Here is a 19,173-nt window from a genome sequence, read left to right as displayed (position 1 = left end):
AACTTGGAGGAAAGCTCTCACTGTCTTCTTTACTTACATCATAAGTTTTAGTCGATTTAAGATGTCTTAACTTGAGACGACGTCCTTGTGACTACATTCTACTAAATTTCAGTCAATCTTTTGGTTACCCTTTCAACAAGTATCTTCTTTTGGGACATTGACTATCAATTCTAGAAGGTTGCAATTTATTGAGCTACAAACCATGTAATTTAGACAACTTGCAATGAACTGCATCCCCAGTTGCTAAAAGTAAAACTAAAGATACTAAAGATGCTTTGGGAAATAAACAAGATATCGGATGGAAAAATGAGACAAATGATGAGAAAAATGTTTAGATTCTTTTAGGATTATAGAAGATTTTGAACCTCATGAAAAGAACAAGTTATGTCTAGAAAAATAAAGTTGAACCGAGTTTGAAACATTTTTGGAAGATGCTGTTAGTAGATAATTTAGTAAAAATGTTTACTGATTCGGGAAACAATTCAAAATATTTTTGCAATCTTGAGAGGACAACACATGCAAGTAAAAATGGAATAACAGAGACAATAAAAAAATGTTTCTTATATTGGTTAAATCCAATGAGCTTTTAATTGATTTTATTATAATTACAAGATTATACAAATATTTTTTTATTACCATTTATGGATTATAATAAGTAGACAAAGTAACTCTTTACTATAATCTTTTATCTTCCGAGAAAAAGAATACAAGTTCTATTTGACAATAAGTCATAATTTTTAGTAGTATTTTGTAGCTATCATTTTTAGTTACAACTAAGAAAGATGCTGTTTAAAATTTGAAGGACAACTCTCTAAAAAGTGAAATAAAAAGTTGCTTGAGACAACACATAAAAGGAAATAATTTACAAAATAAATTTATACTTTCTCACATTTGTCTATCACTTAGTCAAGGAACTTACCATTATGAGAAAGCATGTCAACATCCATAACAAGTGATTCTAAGGAAGAGCATTAGTTATTTTGCACGTTGGAACATCTATTTATAAACATTTTCAATAAAATTGTTATCATGTCTTCTATTTGCATGCTATAGTTTTATCAAGGATTGATAGCCGACAACATATTTTGTGACACCCAATTTATTATGTATAAAAGACCTCTTCTTTTAAACGTGCTTTTCTTGTATTGATAAGGCTAAATAGTACATGCGACGTCAGATCCCGCATCTCCGACGTCTAAATAGTACATGCGACATCCAAATGGCCTGATAGGGTAGGTGAAAAGTTGTTTTGGACGTCGGCTCCCCTTACATCCGACGTCTATATACACCGTAAATATTAATTTTTAAATCGAATTGACGTCATATTAGTGAGGTCCCCGACGTATAGTCGAGAATAGACGTCGGACACTGGGGGCACTGACGTCTTGATTCCTCTTAAATTAGAAATTGCGAACCCGCGGTTACGCGCACTTCATCGTCTTTCTCCTCGCCTTTTCTCTCCGCGGCATTGCATTTCCAGGTGCGTTTTATCTCTTTTGAACCGTTTAAACTTACTTTTACTCCGATTAAATTAGTCTTTGATGGATTATCTTCCATTTGAACCAATTAAAATGAGTTTTCGTTGTGTTTTGGTGCAGTTTTTCTCGTGTCTTTGGGTAGCGTAGTAGCACATTCTCCCTTTGCTAGTTTCCTCGTAAGAAAAACTTGCGTCTTTTGGATCTCTTATGGCATTTCAACCCAAAATCGAACCTGGGTCCTTGCCTAGTTCTCATGTCACTGTATTTTTTTTATTGGCGATTGGAATGGAACTAGGCTAGGACCCAGGTTCGGTTTTGGGTTGAAATGCCATAAGAGATCCAAAAGACGCAAGTTTTTCTTACGAGGAAACTAGCAAAGGGAGAATGTGCTACTACGCTACCCAAAGACACGAGAAAAACTGCACCAAAACACAACGAAAACTCAGTAGACGTCGGTTAATGCCATGTTCGACGTCTATAGTGCCCTTAGACGTCAGTTTTGGTGTAATCTGACGTCTTTATAGATGTCAGACTCTATAGGTCCGATGTCCCATTAACGTCACCCATAAAGACGTCGGATCGGGATCTGACGTTAAAATCCCAAAATAACATACGTCTAAAGCCCTTTCTGCACTAGTGAAAATGAAACAAGACGTCTATATGCGTGCTCCTTTCGTAGTTGACAGGGTTTTTGTCCAACTCAATTGTCGATCTATTATCTATTCGAATCACCACCTTCTATTCTTTCTTTATTTCTAGTTTATTCAACAGGTTTTTAAGTCAGATTGCATGCCACACACTCAAGAATGATGCCATGTACTTGGTCTCACATGTCGACAATGCCACAATGTGTTGCTTCTTTGAGAACCAAGTGAAGGCCATGTTCCCCATAAAGAAGACGTAACCTGTCGTACTCTTTCGGTAATCTATCTCCGCACCAGTCACTATTTGAGTATCCACTAAGCCGGTAATTGTTTGACTTGGTATAAAATAGTCTGAACGACATAGTTTTTTTTTTTTTTTTTTTTTCACGTACTTTAGTATCTGTTTTAGTGCTTGCCAACAAGAATATCTTGACTTCTCCATAAAGTGGCTTGTGATTCCCACGCTAGCATCAGGTGTGGCCTTATGTTCGTTAAGTACCTCAAACTTCTAACTAAGTTGCGATAACTTTTGTCGTCGATTCGGTTCCCATCCTCGTGCTTGGATAGCTTTGTGTCGGTTCCATAGGCATAGAAACCATATTGCATTTCAACATCTTCGATTTGTGCAATATCTCCCTAACATATTTCTTTTGATTCGCAAAAATACCTCTCATGCTTTGATCTTCCTTAAAACCTAAGAAATGCTTCATAATACAAAGACTGATAATTTCAAACTCCCTTTTGATTACCTCTTTAAAATCTCTGACTAGCTCGACTTTGCTTTCCCATGAAGAGTAATTCATCTACGTTTAAGGCAGCAATCAACAAATCTCCTTTGTGTTTCTTTAAGTATAGAACGTCTTCATATGGACACTACTCATAACCATTCTCCTTAAAGTAGATGTTGATCCTTTCATTCTAGGCTCGAGGAGCCTACTTTAGGCTATGCCTTGTTTAGCTTCAGGACCTTTTTCTCTTCACCTCTCCTCATGTAGCTAAGAGGTTGCTCCACATAAAAATCTTATTCTAGCACTTATTCAGAAATGCAGACTTTACATCCATATGCTGGATCTTCCAACCTTGCTGAGCCGCTAAGGAGAACAATAGCCAGATCGTCTCCTTCTTCTCACGGGAGAAAATACTTCATCATAATCAATATATTTCTTCTGTTTATAGCCTTTTACCACAAATCATACTTTGTAATGATCCACCTCTCCTTTTGCATTTGTTTTCTTCTTGTACACCCACTTCACAATAATTGGTCAGGAACCCATAGGTAGATCTTGTCAGTTCCCGTGTGTCATTCTTCTTAATTGAGCTAATCTCCTCATCCATAAATTTCTTACATCTGTCATCGAACACAGTCTAATAAAAGTTTATATCCTCTACACCTGCTAAAAGACATATAACATGTACCTCGTCAGTAGTATTGTATATATGCCAAAGAGTTCGACTTCTAAGACGAAAAGGTTCATCTTCATCAGTATTTTCATCATCCTGGACTTCTTCCTTCCTTCCATTTCCATTTGTTGTGCTCCCATTCACATTGGCCAAGCTCTTGTTTGCATTAGCTGAGCTTTTATATTGGTTCTTCTAGTGTTGTTGTTGGGTCTTCCTCTTCCATGGAAGAAAATATTGCTAATATGTGTGGGAAGAAATGTAAAATCTTTAAGGAACTAAGCATGAAGAGGTGTGTTGTTTATTTAGGAATTTAGACACTAGAGTTTCTCACTTGGAAGAGAAATTTGATAATTATTTTGTTGATGATAATGATGATATGAGTGCTGAATTCTAAAATAATAAAATAACTTTCCCTTTGTTTATAGTATTGTATGAGAGTTAAACTTTTTTAAATTATCTTATTTAGAGGGAGTTATCTCAATAGTTCATTTTTTTGTTTATGATAAAAGGGAGAGAAAATTTAAAGCAAAGATCACTCAACGAATGATTTATTTTTCATAAAACCTATGTGATAATCGATTAATACTATTGATAATAGCTTATCCAAATGAAATCAAGATTTTCTTTTTTTAGGTATTTGGAGTTCAAAATAAAGAATGACTTTTGTGAAGAAAATCATGATTTTTCTTTTTTTTGTTCATGGTAAATATTCTTTGACTATATTCGTGAGATGTAATCTTATCGTGAGTTTATTGTGGTCCTCATTTTTTTTCTTTCTTTTTTATTTTTTAATAAGTTCTTTATGTAATGAATTGCATGTGCTTAATTAGAATAACTTAAAGAAATTTAAATTGAAATTTAAGTTTATAATAAATTATAAACTATTGAGTTGTAAATTTAAGTTCATGTTTTTATTGAAAAAGAGTTAAGAATATAATAATTAAATTCTTTCAATTATTACAATTATAAAAGTTTTTTAATTTATTATTAAATTTATTTAAAGTTTACAGAAATTATATATTTTTATATACTGAAATAGAATATTTAATTATTTGTGTTCATAATATACAAATATATATTTAAATTCTTTATTTTAATTAATTATATAAATAATTTAGATACAGTTTTACAATAAAAATATCATGATTTCAATTTACAAAATAAAATAATTATATTTTTATAAACTTAAATTCATATTACAAATATATATATATATATATATATATATATATATATATATATATATATATTTTAAATCCATTAAATAGAAACAATAAGATTTGATCATGGTACATTAGAAAAAACTTAGAAGGAATCGAAGACAACTGAGTAGATACAGTGTTACATTACCTTGTGTCCCGAATGTTGTCAATCAATTGTTGTCTAAATGTGTTTGTGTTTTAAGGCGAAGGTTAATCACTCCCACGTGCTATCTGTATCACACGATAATGCGCCTATGCATGGCTGACAGAGTTACTCAGCGTTGTTGCGTCTGCTGTCGTGGAAGTTTCTACCACCACATCGCAATGCCACATATCACCTTCCCCTCTATTATTCTAACTTGTCATCTTTCTAAAGGGAACCCAAATATTAAATTTTGATAGTGAAATTTATCTCCAATAATGTGCCACGCCAAATACGTTCTGGCCTCACAATTTTTCCTGACCCCACCTCGCCTTTTCATTATTTTTACCACTTCAGCGATCATCACAACTTTTACCACTTCAAGGATGCATCTCATTTTTCCTTAACTCTGTAAAACAAATATAAATTGTTGTCTGAATCTTACATGTCAGATTGATGATTAAATGTTACAGTTTTATCTTGTTGTGCTCTTTTTTTATACACAGAGAAGGACTGATATCTATTTACGGTTACTGGAGATTCAAGGGAAAACCACTGAACATGAAGAAAGTAGAATCCGATGAAGTCTACGTCAATAGTAGTGAATTTCAAACGTTAAAAAATGTGATATTCCAGCTTTTGTTTTTACTTATTTCCAACCTAGAAGGTGGACAAAATAAATGGTGTATGAAATGGATATTACACATTTGCTGTTGCCTCAAGAATATTTTGTTTTTTTAAAGAGAAATATTTGGCAAGTGTTGGGCGTGTTTATGTGAACCTCCAACGTTATCTTTTCTATTTGAGGTCCAACATGAAGTGAAAGCGGAAAGACATTTGAGAGAAAGGTTAATTGTCCAACCGAATCACAAGACCATTTCATGTTTTCATTACAAACTTTTCACGTTTCGATGTTTCTTTCCTAAAGAGACTGTGTGTGGTTATTTTTACCAGAGGAAACTCTGTCCCTCTCTCTCTTTCTGCACAATTTGGTGAATTTTGGCTAGCTTTGTTGTTCTTTTTCTGTGTGTTATTTATTGCATGTACGTTATGTACTTACACTCATTAATTCTTTCTCATTCCAACAGAACCTTAGGTGGTGGTGGTGGTACTTGTTCTGTAGTAATCATCAACAGAGATAAGATAACTCATAAATGGAGAAACTCAAAGTGTCGACAAAGCATGATTCTGATGGCAGCAGTGATCAGGCAGATTCATTTCCAATATTCGAATTGCGCGAGAGTCAAAATGTTGGACAGCAGAGGTATAGAAGAGAGGAAGATGATACAAAAGCTGTGAGATTCGATGGAGCTTCTGCAATTGCTTCCTCTAATTCTGCAAGCAGTAAGGAATCTGCCAACAAGTGGATGGCATTTGCTAGGGACCCTGGTTCTGCAGTTGATAGCAACTCAGCAATAAATGATAAAAGTACAACTGAAGACAATTACTTGAGGAATCATCTGAGTGATAAGTCTTCTTCTGATCAACAAGTTTTAACTGAAGCAACCATAGCTGAGAGAACTGCAGAATGGGGTGTTGTGGTGAACTCTGGGAACTTCAAAACCAGTTCTTCTTTCGATGGTGACAGAACCAGAAACTTGTCAGATAGATTTGTTGAATCAACAAGGACATCTGGGGATTCAAATTTTGGATCTGAGTCATCATCAGGGGTTTTAAGGGTGTCACAAGAGTTGAAGGATGCATTGGCGACGCTGCAACAGACATTTGTTGTCTCAGATGCAACTAAACCAGACTGCCCAATTATGTATGCCAGTAGTGGCTTTTTCACTATGACTGGCTATTCTTCAAAGGAGATTATTGGAAAGAATTGGTGAGCATTCCTGTCTTTACAGTAGCAATATATGTTGTTTCAATCACCCTTATAGATAGCTATTTTCACCAAAAGTAGCTAACTGAGGAAAACATACTCTGCACATGGGAAATTTATGCCAATTTAAGATGTTTAACTAAAGAATGCATAGCTATTAATGACGCATCCAATTTCTGGTTTCAGTCGGTTTCTTCAGGGGGCTGATACAGACAAGAATGAAGTGGCGAAAATTCGGGATGCTATTAGAAACGGAAGAAGTTATTGTGGCAGATTATTAAACTACAAGAAAAATGGAACTCCATTCTGGAATCTTCTCACTGTCACCCCAATCAAAGATAACCAAGGCAATACTATCAAATTCATCGGGTCAGTTCTGCCTTTCCTATCTGGTTTTTTCTTGTTTTCATGACCAACTTGTGTATTACTTGTATCATTTCTACTGAAGCTCACTTGTTATGTAAATGTGAACACTTTCTGTAGATTTACAGAAGTAGCTCTTTAGGTTGATTCTGTATGATGAGTCTGTGATTCTGAAGCATTATTATTAGCGCTTTAACATGGTACCAGAGTCTAAATGTTCTTTTGAGGGATTGTGGGAGAAAAAAGAGAATCCAAAAAAGCCAAAGAGAAAACCACACCAAAAATCCTTTGAAACAAAAATGGTTTTCAATAATTCTTTACCTTCACCTCCCATTTTTTCTAGTGAGAACTTTGATCTTTGGGCTGCAAAGATGAGGGGTTACCTGAAATCTCAAAGGATGTGGAATACATTTGAAGATGGTAGTATTCAAACTCCATTACCTGAAAACCCAACAATAGTACAACTCAAAAGTTATATTGATGAAATAGTAAAAGAAGGAAAAACACTTGCTATCATACAAAACAACTTTACATGATAATATTTTCAACAAGAAGTTTGGGATCAGTTGATGGAGGATTTTCAAAGTAGTGGTAGAAAAAATAGAATGCAGGTTTTAAATATCAGAAGAGATTTTGAAGCAGTAAAAATGAAGGACTATGAATATGTCACTGACAGTCTTTTAAAGGGTCACATGTATAAGGTGGATTGGTGAAGAACTAAGTGATCAATGTGTAATGGAGAATATCTTAGTTGTCTTTCTGAGAGGTTAGAATAAAAAATCTCTTCTCTAGAAGAGAACAAGGATTTCACCATGATATTAATGACAAAATTAGTAAATGCTCTACCAGTCCCTGAGCACCTAAGATCTCTCAGAATGGAGGAGTATAAAAGGTGCGCTATTAACACATATATAAGGTAAAATCCAACCATGGAAAAAACCTGTTAGTGATAAAAAAGATAAGAAGTAGGAGGATAAAAGAAGTAGGCAATATTTTTTTTCCAAAACATGGCTTCGCAGGTTTCAAATGACAAACCAAACAAATTTAATCTTTAACAATGATTTGTCTCATTTCCGTTTTCTTTACTTAAATTAAATCCTTTGCTGCAAGGCAAAACATCCGTGGCCTGTTTTTGGACTGTAAAAGAAGCTATTTTAATCTTATATCTATCAATTGTTGGTTGAAATGGTTTAAACGATCTAGAATGAGGTTTAGTACATTTGAGTGAAAATTAAAAAAGAAAGAAAGGAAAAGCTGGCCATGCCACCAAAGCAAACTAAAAGCAATGCATTTAAGGGAGCAGTTATGATCCTTCTACATTTTTTAACATTAACAAATCCAGTAGTGTGCTTTCAGGGAAAATGGTTGTATCTGGAATGTGAGTTCTAAGTATCTAACAGTTTTGGTTAGTAGCATCTGAAATATGCTTACTGCTTAATACAGTTATTTATTACTACAGAATGCAGGTTGAGGTGAGCAAGTACACTGAAGGAGTGAATGAAAAGGCGTTACGACCAAATGGATTACCAAAGTCATTAATTCGATATGATGGTAATATGCGGAGCCATTTTTAGTAATGTCTGAATTTATGAGTTTATATGTAATCATTTAATTTCATTTACCAGCTCGTCAAAAGGAAAAAGCTTTGGGTTCCATCTCCGAGGTTGTCCAAACTGTTAAGGACCCAAAATCTATTATTAAAAATAGGAGTGATGATAATGCCTCCATGCAAGAAGTGGAACAGAAAATGAATCTTGATTTTGCTTTGCCAAAGTCTGCTGTTGCTGGGAATACAAGCACACCTGGTAGACAACCTTCTCCACTTAACATCCAACGAGTGAGTTCTAATCAGGAAAAGGTCAGAACATCACGATCAGGACGGATTTCTTTCAAGGGGTATTAATTTCTTTATAGTTTAGCCAAAAATCAATTCTCATTTTCCATATGCTTAACTGGCTGCTAAAAAATATATTTTGAAAGCTTTTCTGTTTTGCTTACATTCGATTCACTAGCTATCTCCATTTGGGTTATTACCTCAAATTGAAGTTCACTGTATGTTCTTGAAATGCTTTTCCTTTCATTACAGTTTTAAAGGGAAATCTCAGAGTTATAGTGGGAGAGATGAGGAGAAGTACACTGTTGAACCTGAGGTTTTGATGACCAAAGAAATAGAGTGGTCGAACAATTTGGAGAACTCACTAAGAGAGAGAGACATGAGGCAAGGAATTGATCTAGCAACCACATTGGAGCGGATAGAAAAGAACTTCGTGATTTCTGATCCTAGACTGCCAGATAACCCAATTGTAAGACAGTTTTTTTCTCTTTGGTGCAGCATGTGTATGCTGAATATATACTTGTTGTGTTTGTTGAAAATAGCTTTTAAGTGATACTATTGCTTTCTGTGCAGATATTTGCATCTGATAGCTTTCTTGAGCTTACGGAATACACACGAGAAGAAATTCTGGGACGAAATTGTCGGTATAAACTTTTCTGTATCTTTGTATACAAAAGAGTTTCATTTTTCTTCAGTGCTGTCTTCTCTTTCAGAAACACTCTTCTGATGGATTTCTGTCTACTTTTAATAGATTGGTTGTCATTTCAGTATCACACTGTTTCTTACCAACTAGAGAAGTTGGTCTATGTTTTTCCTGATTGTGTATTCCTCTGTCGTTTGCTAGCATTTTCTTCTATCATTTAGAAGTTCACGTCAATAGAAGAATGCATGACATACAATTTCATAAACCAGGGTAGTGATAAGTAAGAAATGTGTCAATCACCTTTGTCCTTTGAGTAGTCCCTGTACTTTTCTCTTTCAAAGAAGAATACATCATCAATTTAGTTAGAGAAATTTATTCATCAGGATAACAGGTCCTGTTTCTGACATTTTTAGATTGATAAACTTAATGTAAGCTTTTGATTGCAGTGCAAGTAATGTGATAGTTCATTTCATTCATTGCTTAGGTTTCTTCAAGGACCAGAAACAGATCAGGCAACTGTTTCCAGGATAAGGGATGCTATCAGAGAACAGAGGGAAATCACTGTTCAGTTGATCAACTACACTAAGAGTGGTAAATGACTGGTCAAATTATATCTATATTTCTGACTTTTTCTCTTCTTGGAGAATGACTTGTCTTCCCCGCAGTTGTAATTCAATCCTACACTTTCTTTATTCAATTTTTTTTTCTATTTAAAGTTGTACTTTGAAAGTTGTGTGGCAACTGATTTAGATAATATGTTTTCATTTTTCAAATCTAGCATTCTTTTTTGTTTATTTATTGTTTACCTCTTCTAATTTCTATCATGCAGGAAAGAAGTTTTGGAATTTGTTTCACTTGCAACCCATGCGTGACCAAAAGGTGATTGTGATATTGTTATGCAAGAAAACAAATAATTTGAGTCCCGAGCATTCAGTATCAAAGAATAAATTGTCTTTCCCTCTTTTTAGTTTTTATGTCGTTTTGAATGATTTGTATTTAGGGTGAACTTCAATACTTCATTGGCGTTCAACTAGATGGAAGTGATCATGTAGAACCCTTAAAAAACCGCCTGTCTGAGACAACTGAGCTACAGAGTGCTAAGTTGGTGAGTATTGTCTTTTTAGTCTTAGCTTTTCACTTAATGGTTCAAGGTGATTTGTTTTTATATTTTACTTTGTTATATGCTCTTACCCTTATTATTTCAGGGCAAACCTAAGATTATGTATATTATTCCATATGTCAACAAAACTTCCGTTACTGAAAACTTCCCTTATTGAGATGTTTTCTTGAATATTATCAACCTGAATTCAGCATAACTATTATTCAATAGCAAAAATTTCTGCAATGTATTATCAAAGACAATATGTACACGATGTGTCAAACCTGTAAACATTTCAGCTGCAGTGTTCTTGTTATTTAAGATTTTTTTTTTATAAAATGTTTGAGCAAATACCCTTTCTAGATTGGTAAGAGGGGAGACATAAGAAAATATGAAATTACTTAATTTTATGATGGCAATAGCTGCAAATAGCCGGAATTTGTTAGTGACTCTTGCCACTGTTATTAGTTCAACGTGTATTGTGATATCAATATAAAACGTTGCTCACCATGAGTTTGTCTTAGAATTCCAGTATAAAATTGAGTTGCTCATGTAAATTTCTTTACATGCTTTATTTGACTATCTTCATCATTTGCCTTTGATATTAGGTGAAAGCCACTGCAGAAAATGTGGACGAAGCTGTCCGAGAACTTCCCGATGCCAACTTGGTAAGGTATTCCATTTGGGTTAGCAATACCCCACCTGTGTACATATTTTTTAGATTTCCTGCAATGCATTATTTTATATTTATTATAGTTGTGTCATTTGAAGAAGAGTGATATGGTATGTTTTTGCTGATATCAAATGAATCTGTTATGTTGCAGAGGCCAGAAGATTTGTGGGCAATTCATTCCCAACCTGTATATCCACGACCTCACAGAAAGGATAATCCTTCTTGGATAGCAATACAAAAGGTACCTACCCATTCATGCATTTCACTTCCTTTGTATGACTTTGTCCAGAGTGATGAATAAGAAATTATTTTTTTACTCGTTAGTTAATGTATAAATTAGTTCTAGTCAAGGGAAAGTTAGTTTATAAAGATTTTTTCTAAATAAATCATTTAGCTGGCCTGTTTTGTTTTGTCGTAGAAATATGCCCTATTTTCGTTGATTTGTTTCTTTGACTTTTTCAGGTTACTGCAAGAGGCGAAAAAATTAGTCTGCAACATTTTGTGCCCATAAGGCCACTAGGTTGTGGAGATACTGGCAGGTAGAGTTTGTTATCAACCTGTATCAAATATTTGCTTTCAAAAAAAGAATCCTTATATTTTGATTTATAGGGTCTAACTCTATACAAAACCAGTTCCAAAGTAGGAGTTGCCCTTCCATTATATACTTGGTCAAGATTTCAGTTTTTTCCACAAACATTTTCTTACATCTAGCACAATTAGACTTCATAGTGAATAATATAGCAAGTTAGCCTATAAAAGATCTTGGACAATGCAAACGCATCATAATACAATGACAGTGATGTGATTATCAAGTAATCAATTTCTAAGATCACCCCAAGAATTTGTGGTCCCAAAATTATCAGTATCATAGAATAAAAGTTATCTCTTAATTTATCTAGACATCACTGTTTTTTTTGCTACAGTGTTCATTTGGTGGAACTCAAAGGCACTGGTGAACTATATGCAATGAAAGCAATGGAAAAGTCTGTCATGCTAAATCGTAATAAGGTCTGGATATGTAAGAGTCACTAGTTTCTTCTTAAAGATTCTATGTTCTTTACTTTGAAAATACATGCTTTTTGTATGAAAAGTTGAATAAGTTATGAATCACGCTATGAATTCATGGGTTTGTTTACTTCGTATGTTCAACTTGAAAGGAAAAACCACAAATGCATAGCACAATAATGAATGCTGAGGCTTGAGAATCGAACTAATGGTTCTCAAAAAGCCATGGCTCTGATGTAGTCTTGGTTGTCAGCATCTGAAAAGAAAAACACCAACCTTGCACCCTAGTCTTTCAAATATAAGTAAAACATATTAATTTAGGCTTGTGTGTTGATGTTTCTTCACAATCTAATACTCCTCTTTCCGTTCATGAAAGTTATAGTTAACTTGTCTCACTCAACATATTTCTGTCATTAACTGATTACTATTACAGGTTCACCGATCATGCATTGAGAGAGAGATTATATCATTATTGGATCACCCTTTTCTTCCAACACTATACACCTCATTTCAGGTAAATATAACTCATCTGTCATTAAGTTGGACTGAGAGACAAGTGATGTGTAAAGTTTGATCAAGATATTGTGCTAACAGACAACCTATAATTTATTAAGCATAACTCTGGTATTCACTGGAAATGGGGAAGAACCTTTTGAACAAATATTAATTCATGAGAAGAGTTGTACCCTGTTTTTATTTGTATCAGGCCTGTTAAATTTATAGCAAAACTTGATTGGCAAATAAAATCCTTCCGAAGACTCTCACCTATTCATCTTAATATGACTCTCTTCCAATGTTACTCTCAAAGCTACCTATAAATCGATAAAACGCTAAAACTATTGCCTACAAAATTACTATGAAATATATTGAGCAAAATATTTCTTTTAGAAAAGTCTTGAAGGATTTGTTTCCTGTAATGTGTAAAAGGTGGAGTGCTTAGTGTAGAGGTCATTATGATGTATAATACACACGAATATGGAGATATTAAAGATATTATTACCTAAGAAACCACTAACAAACTGCTATTTACAACAGTAATAAACTGAAAAATAAGATTATTGGTAATGAGAAGGGCAAGTACAAAGTCACTAACTACATCTCTAATAACTAGGGTTCCTATCTGAGTGGGCTCTTGCCAATTGTTCTAACAGTTCTTTGTCTCAACAGACTTCTACACATGTATGTTTGATTTCTGACTTCTGCCACGGGGGAGAATTGTTTGCATTGCTTGACAAACAACCAATGAAGATTTTCAAAGAAGAATCAGCAAGGTACTTTTTAGTTTCCTAATAACACACATAATAGGCTAACAACTATTCAAAACGATGAATATATTTATATCTTTATAACGCAGACCGTTATCTTTTTTGTTAATTTTATCAATCATGTATCCAGATTCTATGCGGCAGAGGTTGTCATTGGTTTGGAATATCTCCACTTTCTAGGTAAGCTGCTCAGTATATCTTCATTTTGATTAGTTCATATATATTCTTAATCACTTTTGTATTCAATATATCTTTGATCTCTAAGCTGGCATAGGTAAAGTTCATATTATTTTCTATGCTACTTTTGGTGTTGACTGTTAAGTTAGAATTCATTCCTTCAGCATTGCCAGTTGATCCACCTATGTATCGATAGCTTAGCAATATCATTTAGCAAAAAACCGAACCACTGAAAAGTCTAAGGTTAGAATTTAGAAGACAGTGGCAGCAAGTAATCATTTATGTAAAGCAAATCAGGAAAAAAGCAGCTTCACTTGAACTAAAAGTAACTATCAGTGTTGGTTAGGTTCAACACATTTTGAAGATATTGTATCTTATTTTTGCTAACTCTGTGATAGAACTTTAGTAAATGAGCTTTCAAAATATTTAAACAATAAAACACTTTTATTTACTTTTCTCTTTATTATAACCAACTAAGGCACTTTCAGTCCACACTTAGTGTTTTTTAAATTGATTTTATTCTGTTTTTGGAATGGTATGCTCTATTTCATTTTTCATGATACATACTGCATTGATTTGGCTAATTAATTTTGTTGCTGTGTTAGTTTTTGTTTAATGGTTTAATAGCGGCAAGTTCTGTTTTATGTTACTTGTCACAGACAGTCGGCATATAACAGATTATACAGTTTAATTGCTTTCATTAATTTTGATTCTGTTTATCTGCATAATAATTAGAATTAATGCAAAATGACAACATAGTTTTTAATTCTTTTCTTAAGCGAAGTGTAGCTTTTCAATGGCTCCTCTCATAAAGGGTTTAAAATAAAACTGTTACACCTTAACGACACCTTTCACTTTCGACCACCTTTCTATATATGTCTGAGTTATATCCTTTAGTGACAAGATAGGGAAACTAAGTCCAATGAGACACTGTGCATAGCTTGCATTCATCTTGAATGAGAGAGTGCCTTTGTTTTTAGTAAAAAAGACAGATCATAAAAAAAAATTTCAGGTTTGTTGTATCCCAGGATTTTTCCTGTCTTGCCTGTTTTGGGGTTAGGGATGTTTTTCTTTCCTTACAATTTTTGCATGTATTTATCTTTGTGTTTAATCATACCGTTACCATTTTTTTTTTAATTTTGAATGTTATGCCAATATAGTCCATGTGATTGTTTTGGAAGCAACCTGTCCTGATAGAATTTTTTTATTATGCACAACAATGAGAGAAAAAGGTAGACACTGAATCTTAGGTTATCTGAATATTGTTTTCTTTTATTGAACCTGTCTAGGTATAATTTATCGTGACTTAAAGCCTGAAAATATCTTACTTCAGAAGGATGGTCATGTTGTATTAACTGATTTTGATCTATCATCTATGACATCGTGTAAACCCCAGGTACGTATCCTTTATTCCTGTATAAACATGGTCAATTTTTTGTAAGTTATTGGAAATTCTTGACTAATATGTGAAATTAATTGGTGTTACACTTCTCCAATGATCTAGTTGTGGTAGAAAAAAAGTGTTACCCAAGGCTTTAAATCTCTCCACTTTTAATATAATGCATTTTTTTACTGATGTTTTAAAAACAATTTTGTTATTGTTGTCTTCTTTTGGAGTCACCAGGTATCTCTAGTAGTGGCACTTTTCTTAACCATCATTACATGAAAAATATGTCTTGCCCTTAGATAAGAAAAGTAACTGATGTACTAGGGTTGCCTTTCAGCTTGATAATTTGTCAGATGCTTAAATTAAAATTCAATTTTACAGGTTGTGAAGCAAGCATTACCTGGTAAAAGAAGAAAATCACGAAGTGAACCTCCACCAATACTTGTTGCAGAGCCAATTACACAATCAAACTCATTTGTTGGAACTGAAGAATATATTGCCCCTGTATGGCGATTTTCAATTCTTCTTCATTCACAATCAAACATGAGGACATTTATTGTAGTCCATTAAAATCATAATAACATTATTTTGTTATTCATTTGTTGTTATATGTTATTATCACTGTCATTATCATCTTTTAAGCTTTTTAAGGTACTTGATTTCAGGAAATTATAACTGGAGCTGGGCATACCAGCGCTATAGATTGGTGGACTCTTGGTAATCACTTTTATCTTTATGATTGAATACCAACTATGAAGCTTTATTTTGTTACTAATTGTAAGAAGTCTCATGTCGATTAGAGATAAGACAATTTAGAGCATATAAATAGGTGTAAACCTCACTTTAAAAGTTGATTTTATAGGGTTGAGTTAAGTTTAAAGTTCACCTCTTCACATGGTATCAGAGTCATTGAACCACCTATTAATATCTAGTCCCACACGTGAGATGTATATACTTCGGTACGAGGGAGTGTGTTGGAAGTCCTACCCCTACTAGAGACAAGACCAATTTAGTTTCTGTTACCTGGAACAAAAATAATTACTTCTCGAAAATTTTGATAGAGCCTACTTTATTGATGCTTTGTGCATAGAGGGGTTTTGCTTGACGGGGCATATTAAAAGTCAAAGCTATTCCTTGCATCCCCCTAATAAGTTTTAGTCCCAAATGGTTCTTAACAAAGACACAAGGATTCAAAAGAGTAGGGTTTTTTTTTTTCTTTATTTGTGACATTAACAATTCTGTTTCTTTCTGTTTAGGTATCTTATTGTATGAGATGCTGTATGGTCGCACACCATTTAGAGGAAAGAATAGACAGAGGACATTTTCCAACATCTTACACAAGGATCTTACCTTCCCAAGCAGCATCCCGGTACACAAAAATAGTGCTTGATTTTTATTAGTTAAACTTAGAATTTTCTGCATAAATTACATGTAATTCCCAACTTCAAACAATGGGTAGTAAAACTGATGTAGAAAATCATAAGTTCATAACCACTCAAATACATAGGTACTTGATTTCAAATTCCTCTATAGGTGTGAAAAATAGTACATTGTATTGACAGAGGAAGTGGTCTTTTGACATCCATAGATACATTTCACAAAAAGTGTGCAAATTATCATAATTCACTGTGCTACTGTTTTTATCTTACTACATCAACTGATACAGTTCAAAAAAATTTCAGGCCAGTCTTGCAGCCAGGCAGTTGATTAATGCACTACTGCAGAGAGATCCAACAAGTCGTCTAGGTTCAACCACTGGTGCAAATGAAATCAAGCAACACCCTTTTTTCCGTGGAATCAATTGGCCTCTAATCCGCAACATGGTAAAATCCTTGTCATTACTTTTCAAGTCAGTGATTAGAAAAATATTGATTACCACAAATATCCCTAAATATCCATTTACTTGGTCAATTTTGAATTTATAATCCAAATCAGTCCATAAGGTCCTGATGTGGGGACTACTTTGGCTGACAAAATGTACATTCAAGGATCTCAAGAACAATGAATCTGTATCACTCAACGTGACATGTCATATCTCTGTAGAAGCCAATTTAGGGTTGGTTAAAGTAGTGGAATTGAATGCGACAGCTACTACCCTCTAAGCCTTTTAAACCAGAAAAAGAAAAAGAGAAAACAGGCAGTCAAATAATGTTTTTAGTACTTGTTGAAGTTGTTACCTGCTTATGTTCCTATGTATTTGATGCAGAGTCCACCTCCATTAGATGTTCCTCTAAAATTGATAGGAAAGGATCCAGTGGCGAAGGATATAAATTGGGAAGATGATGGAGTGCTAGTTAGCTCCATTGATATGGATATTTTTTGACGGCTCAGTGTTTACTTTACTGATATGGATGTTATGTCAGCATCATCGTATCTGCTGCAACAATAACGGGGTGATGTTAAAGTGTAATATATAGAGTATCTGTTGATTTGGTAATGGTTCAAAATCTAAGTTATGTAGGATTAGCAGAAAATTAGAATGTACAATGTACATTGAACAAGCATCTAGTTATGCATGTCGACAATACATCAATAATATACTTCTGTAGATGCCTTAAAAAAAATCAATGTTACTGCTTTTTTTATTATCTATATATAAACTAATTTATTTATTGCCACTCTAATCCTTTGTAGGACTGTCAGAAAGAGAGAATGGAAAAAAAAAATTCAGAATACCATGTAGTGTTTTACACACACAAGAGCTATAATGGCAATGATTATTTGATGTGAAGCATAAATAATAAAAAGAAACATAATGAAGTGAAAATTTAAATGATTCTTCAACATTATTATATATGAGGAGATGTGGTTTTATAACAGATGATATACAACTTTTAGCAGAAGATTGTTCAAAATGTACACAAATGGGCCTAGTTTTGGCAAAAAAAGAAAAAGAAAAAACTAAATAAGATTCTAAAATTGAAAAAGATTTAATTTATCGTTTTAACAATCACTAATATATTCAAGATGTAATTTCATGAAAATTATAATGTATTTTCGATATTTTTAGAAGTGAAGATATTAACTTTGTCTTTCTACTTAGAGGGATATTGTTTAATATTAACTAATTATAAAGTCCAGAAATGTTTGAATTAATTATACACGTTTTATTAGTGTCAACGAATACAGAGTGGGATAAAATATCAACTCAGCAGAGTGAATCCTTTAATTTTTAGAAAAAATATAAGTGGTACAATATGACTATTAGACTCTTTTTAAAAAAAAGAAAATAAAATAAGTTGATCTCATTGTTGTAACATCCCAAAAATATAGTTGTAAATTATACTTAAGAATCCTCACATTTACAATAAAATAGAAATAAAGCTAACTTACAGTTATCCTAAAATAACCATAAATTAAAAACTTTACCGAAACTTACATTAATATAAATTATAAAAACAAACCGATCGGTCATACAAGAAGTGTATCGACTGAACGGTCCTATACTAACTGCAAAAACAAGCACAAGACCGAACGGTCTTACTCTTAGCGGAAATCATCCTCTCCAGCCAGTGCATGCTCCAAAGAACCCTCAATATCTTCTGCTCAAACCCACCGGGTGATCATTGCAATGACAAGGACGACCGAACAGACAACATGACAAGACAGGAAAATAAGGGTAAGCTAGTGTAATTTAATTAATTCAGTAAAACTTATAATTCACACAATTTTGAGATAAATCAACAAGTCAATCATGCAACAACCAAACATATATTTCCAGCAATGACCGAACGTATAATACATGCAATAACCGACCACTTTTACTCTGATTGTCCGGACTGTATGAATTCTGTGTAGCTACAACGTTTTTGCATCTGGGTGATGTAGTAGCTAGGATTCCCTCAACAGCTGCAACCCGAAGTTAGTCCGTTCCGCCCAAGTTCACCTTATGGACTAGAACCTCCTGCCATTCTCACACATGACTTACTCCTCTCTACTTGAGAATGAGTAATCACAGAATATCAGGATAAACGCCAGTTAAGCATAACCACATTCATACTATACCATTCAATAACCAATCCTGAGATATTC

General features: G+C 33.7%; 1 protein-coding gene across 2 annotated transcripts; it reads left to right on the top strand.

Moving 5' to 3' along the window:
- The first annotated feature begins 5,565 nt into the window (after positions 1 to 5,565).
- LOC108344683 (phototropin-2) lies at positions 5,566 to 17,733 on the top strand. Of its 2 annotated transcripts, none has more exons than XM_017583146.2 (23): positions 5,566 to 5,715; positions 5,956 to 6,698; positions 6,882 to 7,064; positions 8,518 to 8,609; positions 8,684 to 8,954; positions 9,145 to 9,361; positions 9,466 to 9,536; positions 10,020 to 10,126; positions 10,365 to 10,414; positions 10,536 to 10,640; positions 11,243 to 11,302; positions 11,459 to 11,548; positions 11,770 to 11,846; positions 12,231 to 12,315; positions 12,746 to 12,826; positions 13,480 to 13,583; positions 13,708 to 13,757; positions 15,044 to 15,150; positions 15,523 to 15,645; positions 15,807 to 15,858; positions 16,398 to 16,510; positions 16,824 to 16,964; positions 17,348 to 17,733. In XM_017583146.2, exons 2-23 carry the CDS (start codon positions 6,022 to 6,024, stop codon positions 17,462 to 17,464), a joined length of 2,973 nt encoding a protein of 990 aa, XP_017438635.1. In that variant the 5' UTR covers positions 5,566 to 5,715; positions 5,956 to 6,021; the 3' UTR covers positions 17,465 to 17,733. The 2 variants fall into 2 exon arrangements, with proteins under 2 accessions (XP_017438635.1, XP_017438626.1); XM_017583137.2 differs by lacking the exon at positions 5,566 to 5,715 and adding an exon at positions 5,722 to 5,859.
- The last annotated feature ends 1,440 nt before the right edge of the window (positions 17,734 to 19,173 follow it).

This window comes from Vigna angularis, chromosome 1, assembly GCF_016808095.1.
Source record: "Vigna angularis cultivar LongXiaoDou No.4 chromosome 1, ASM1680809v1, whole genome shotgun sequence".
In the NCBI taxonomy this organism is placed as follows: Eukaryota; Viridiplantae; Streptophyta; class Magnoliopsida; order Fabales; family Fabaceae; genus Vigna; species Vigna angularis.
Note: the sequence above shows the minus strand (reverse complement) of the source record. Positions and strands in the feature narration are given on the sequence as shown.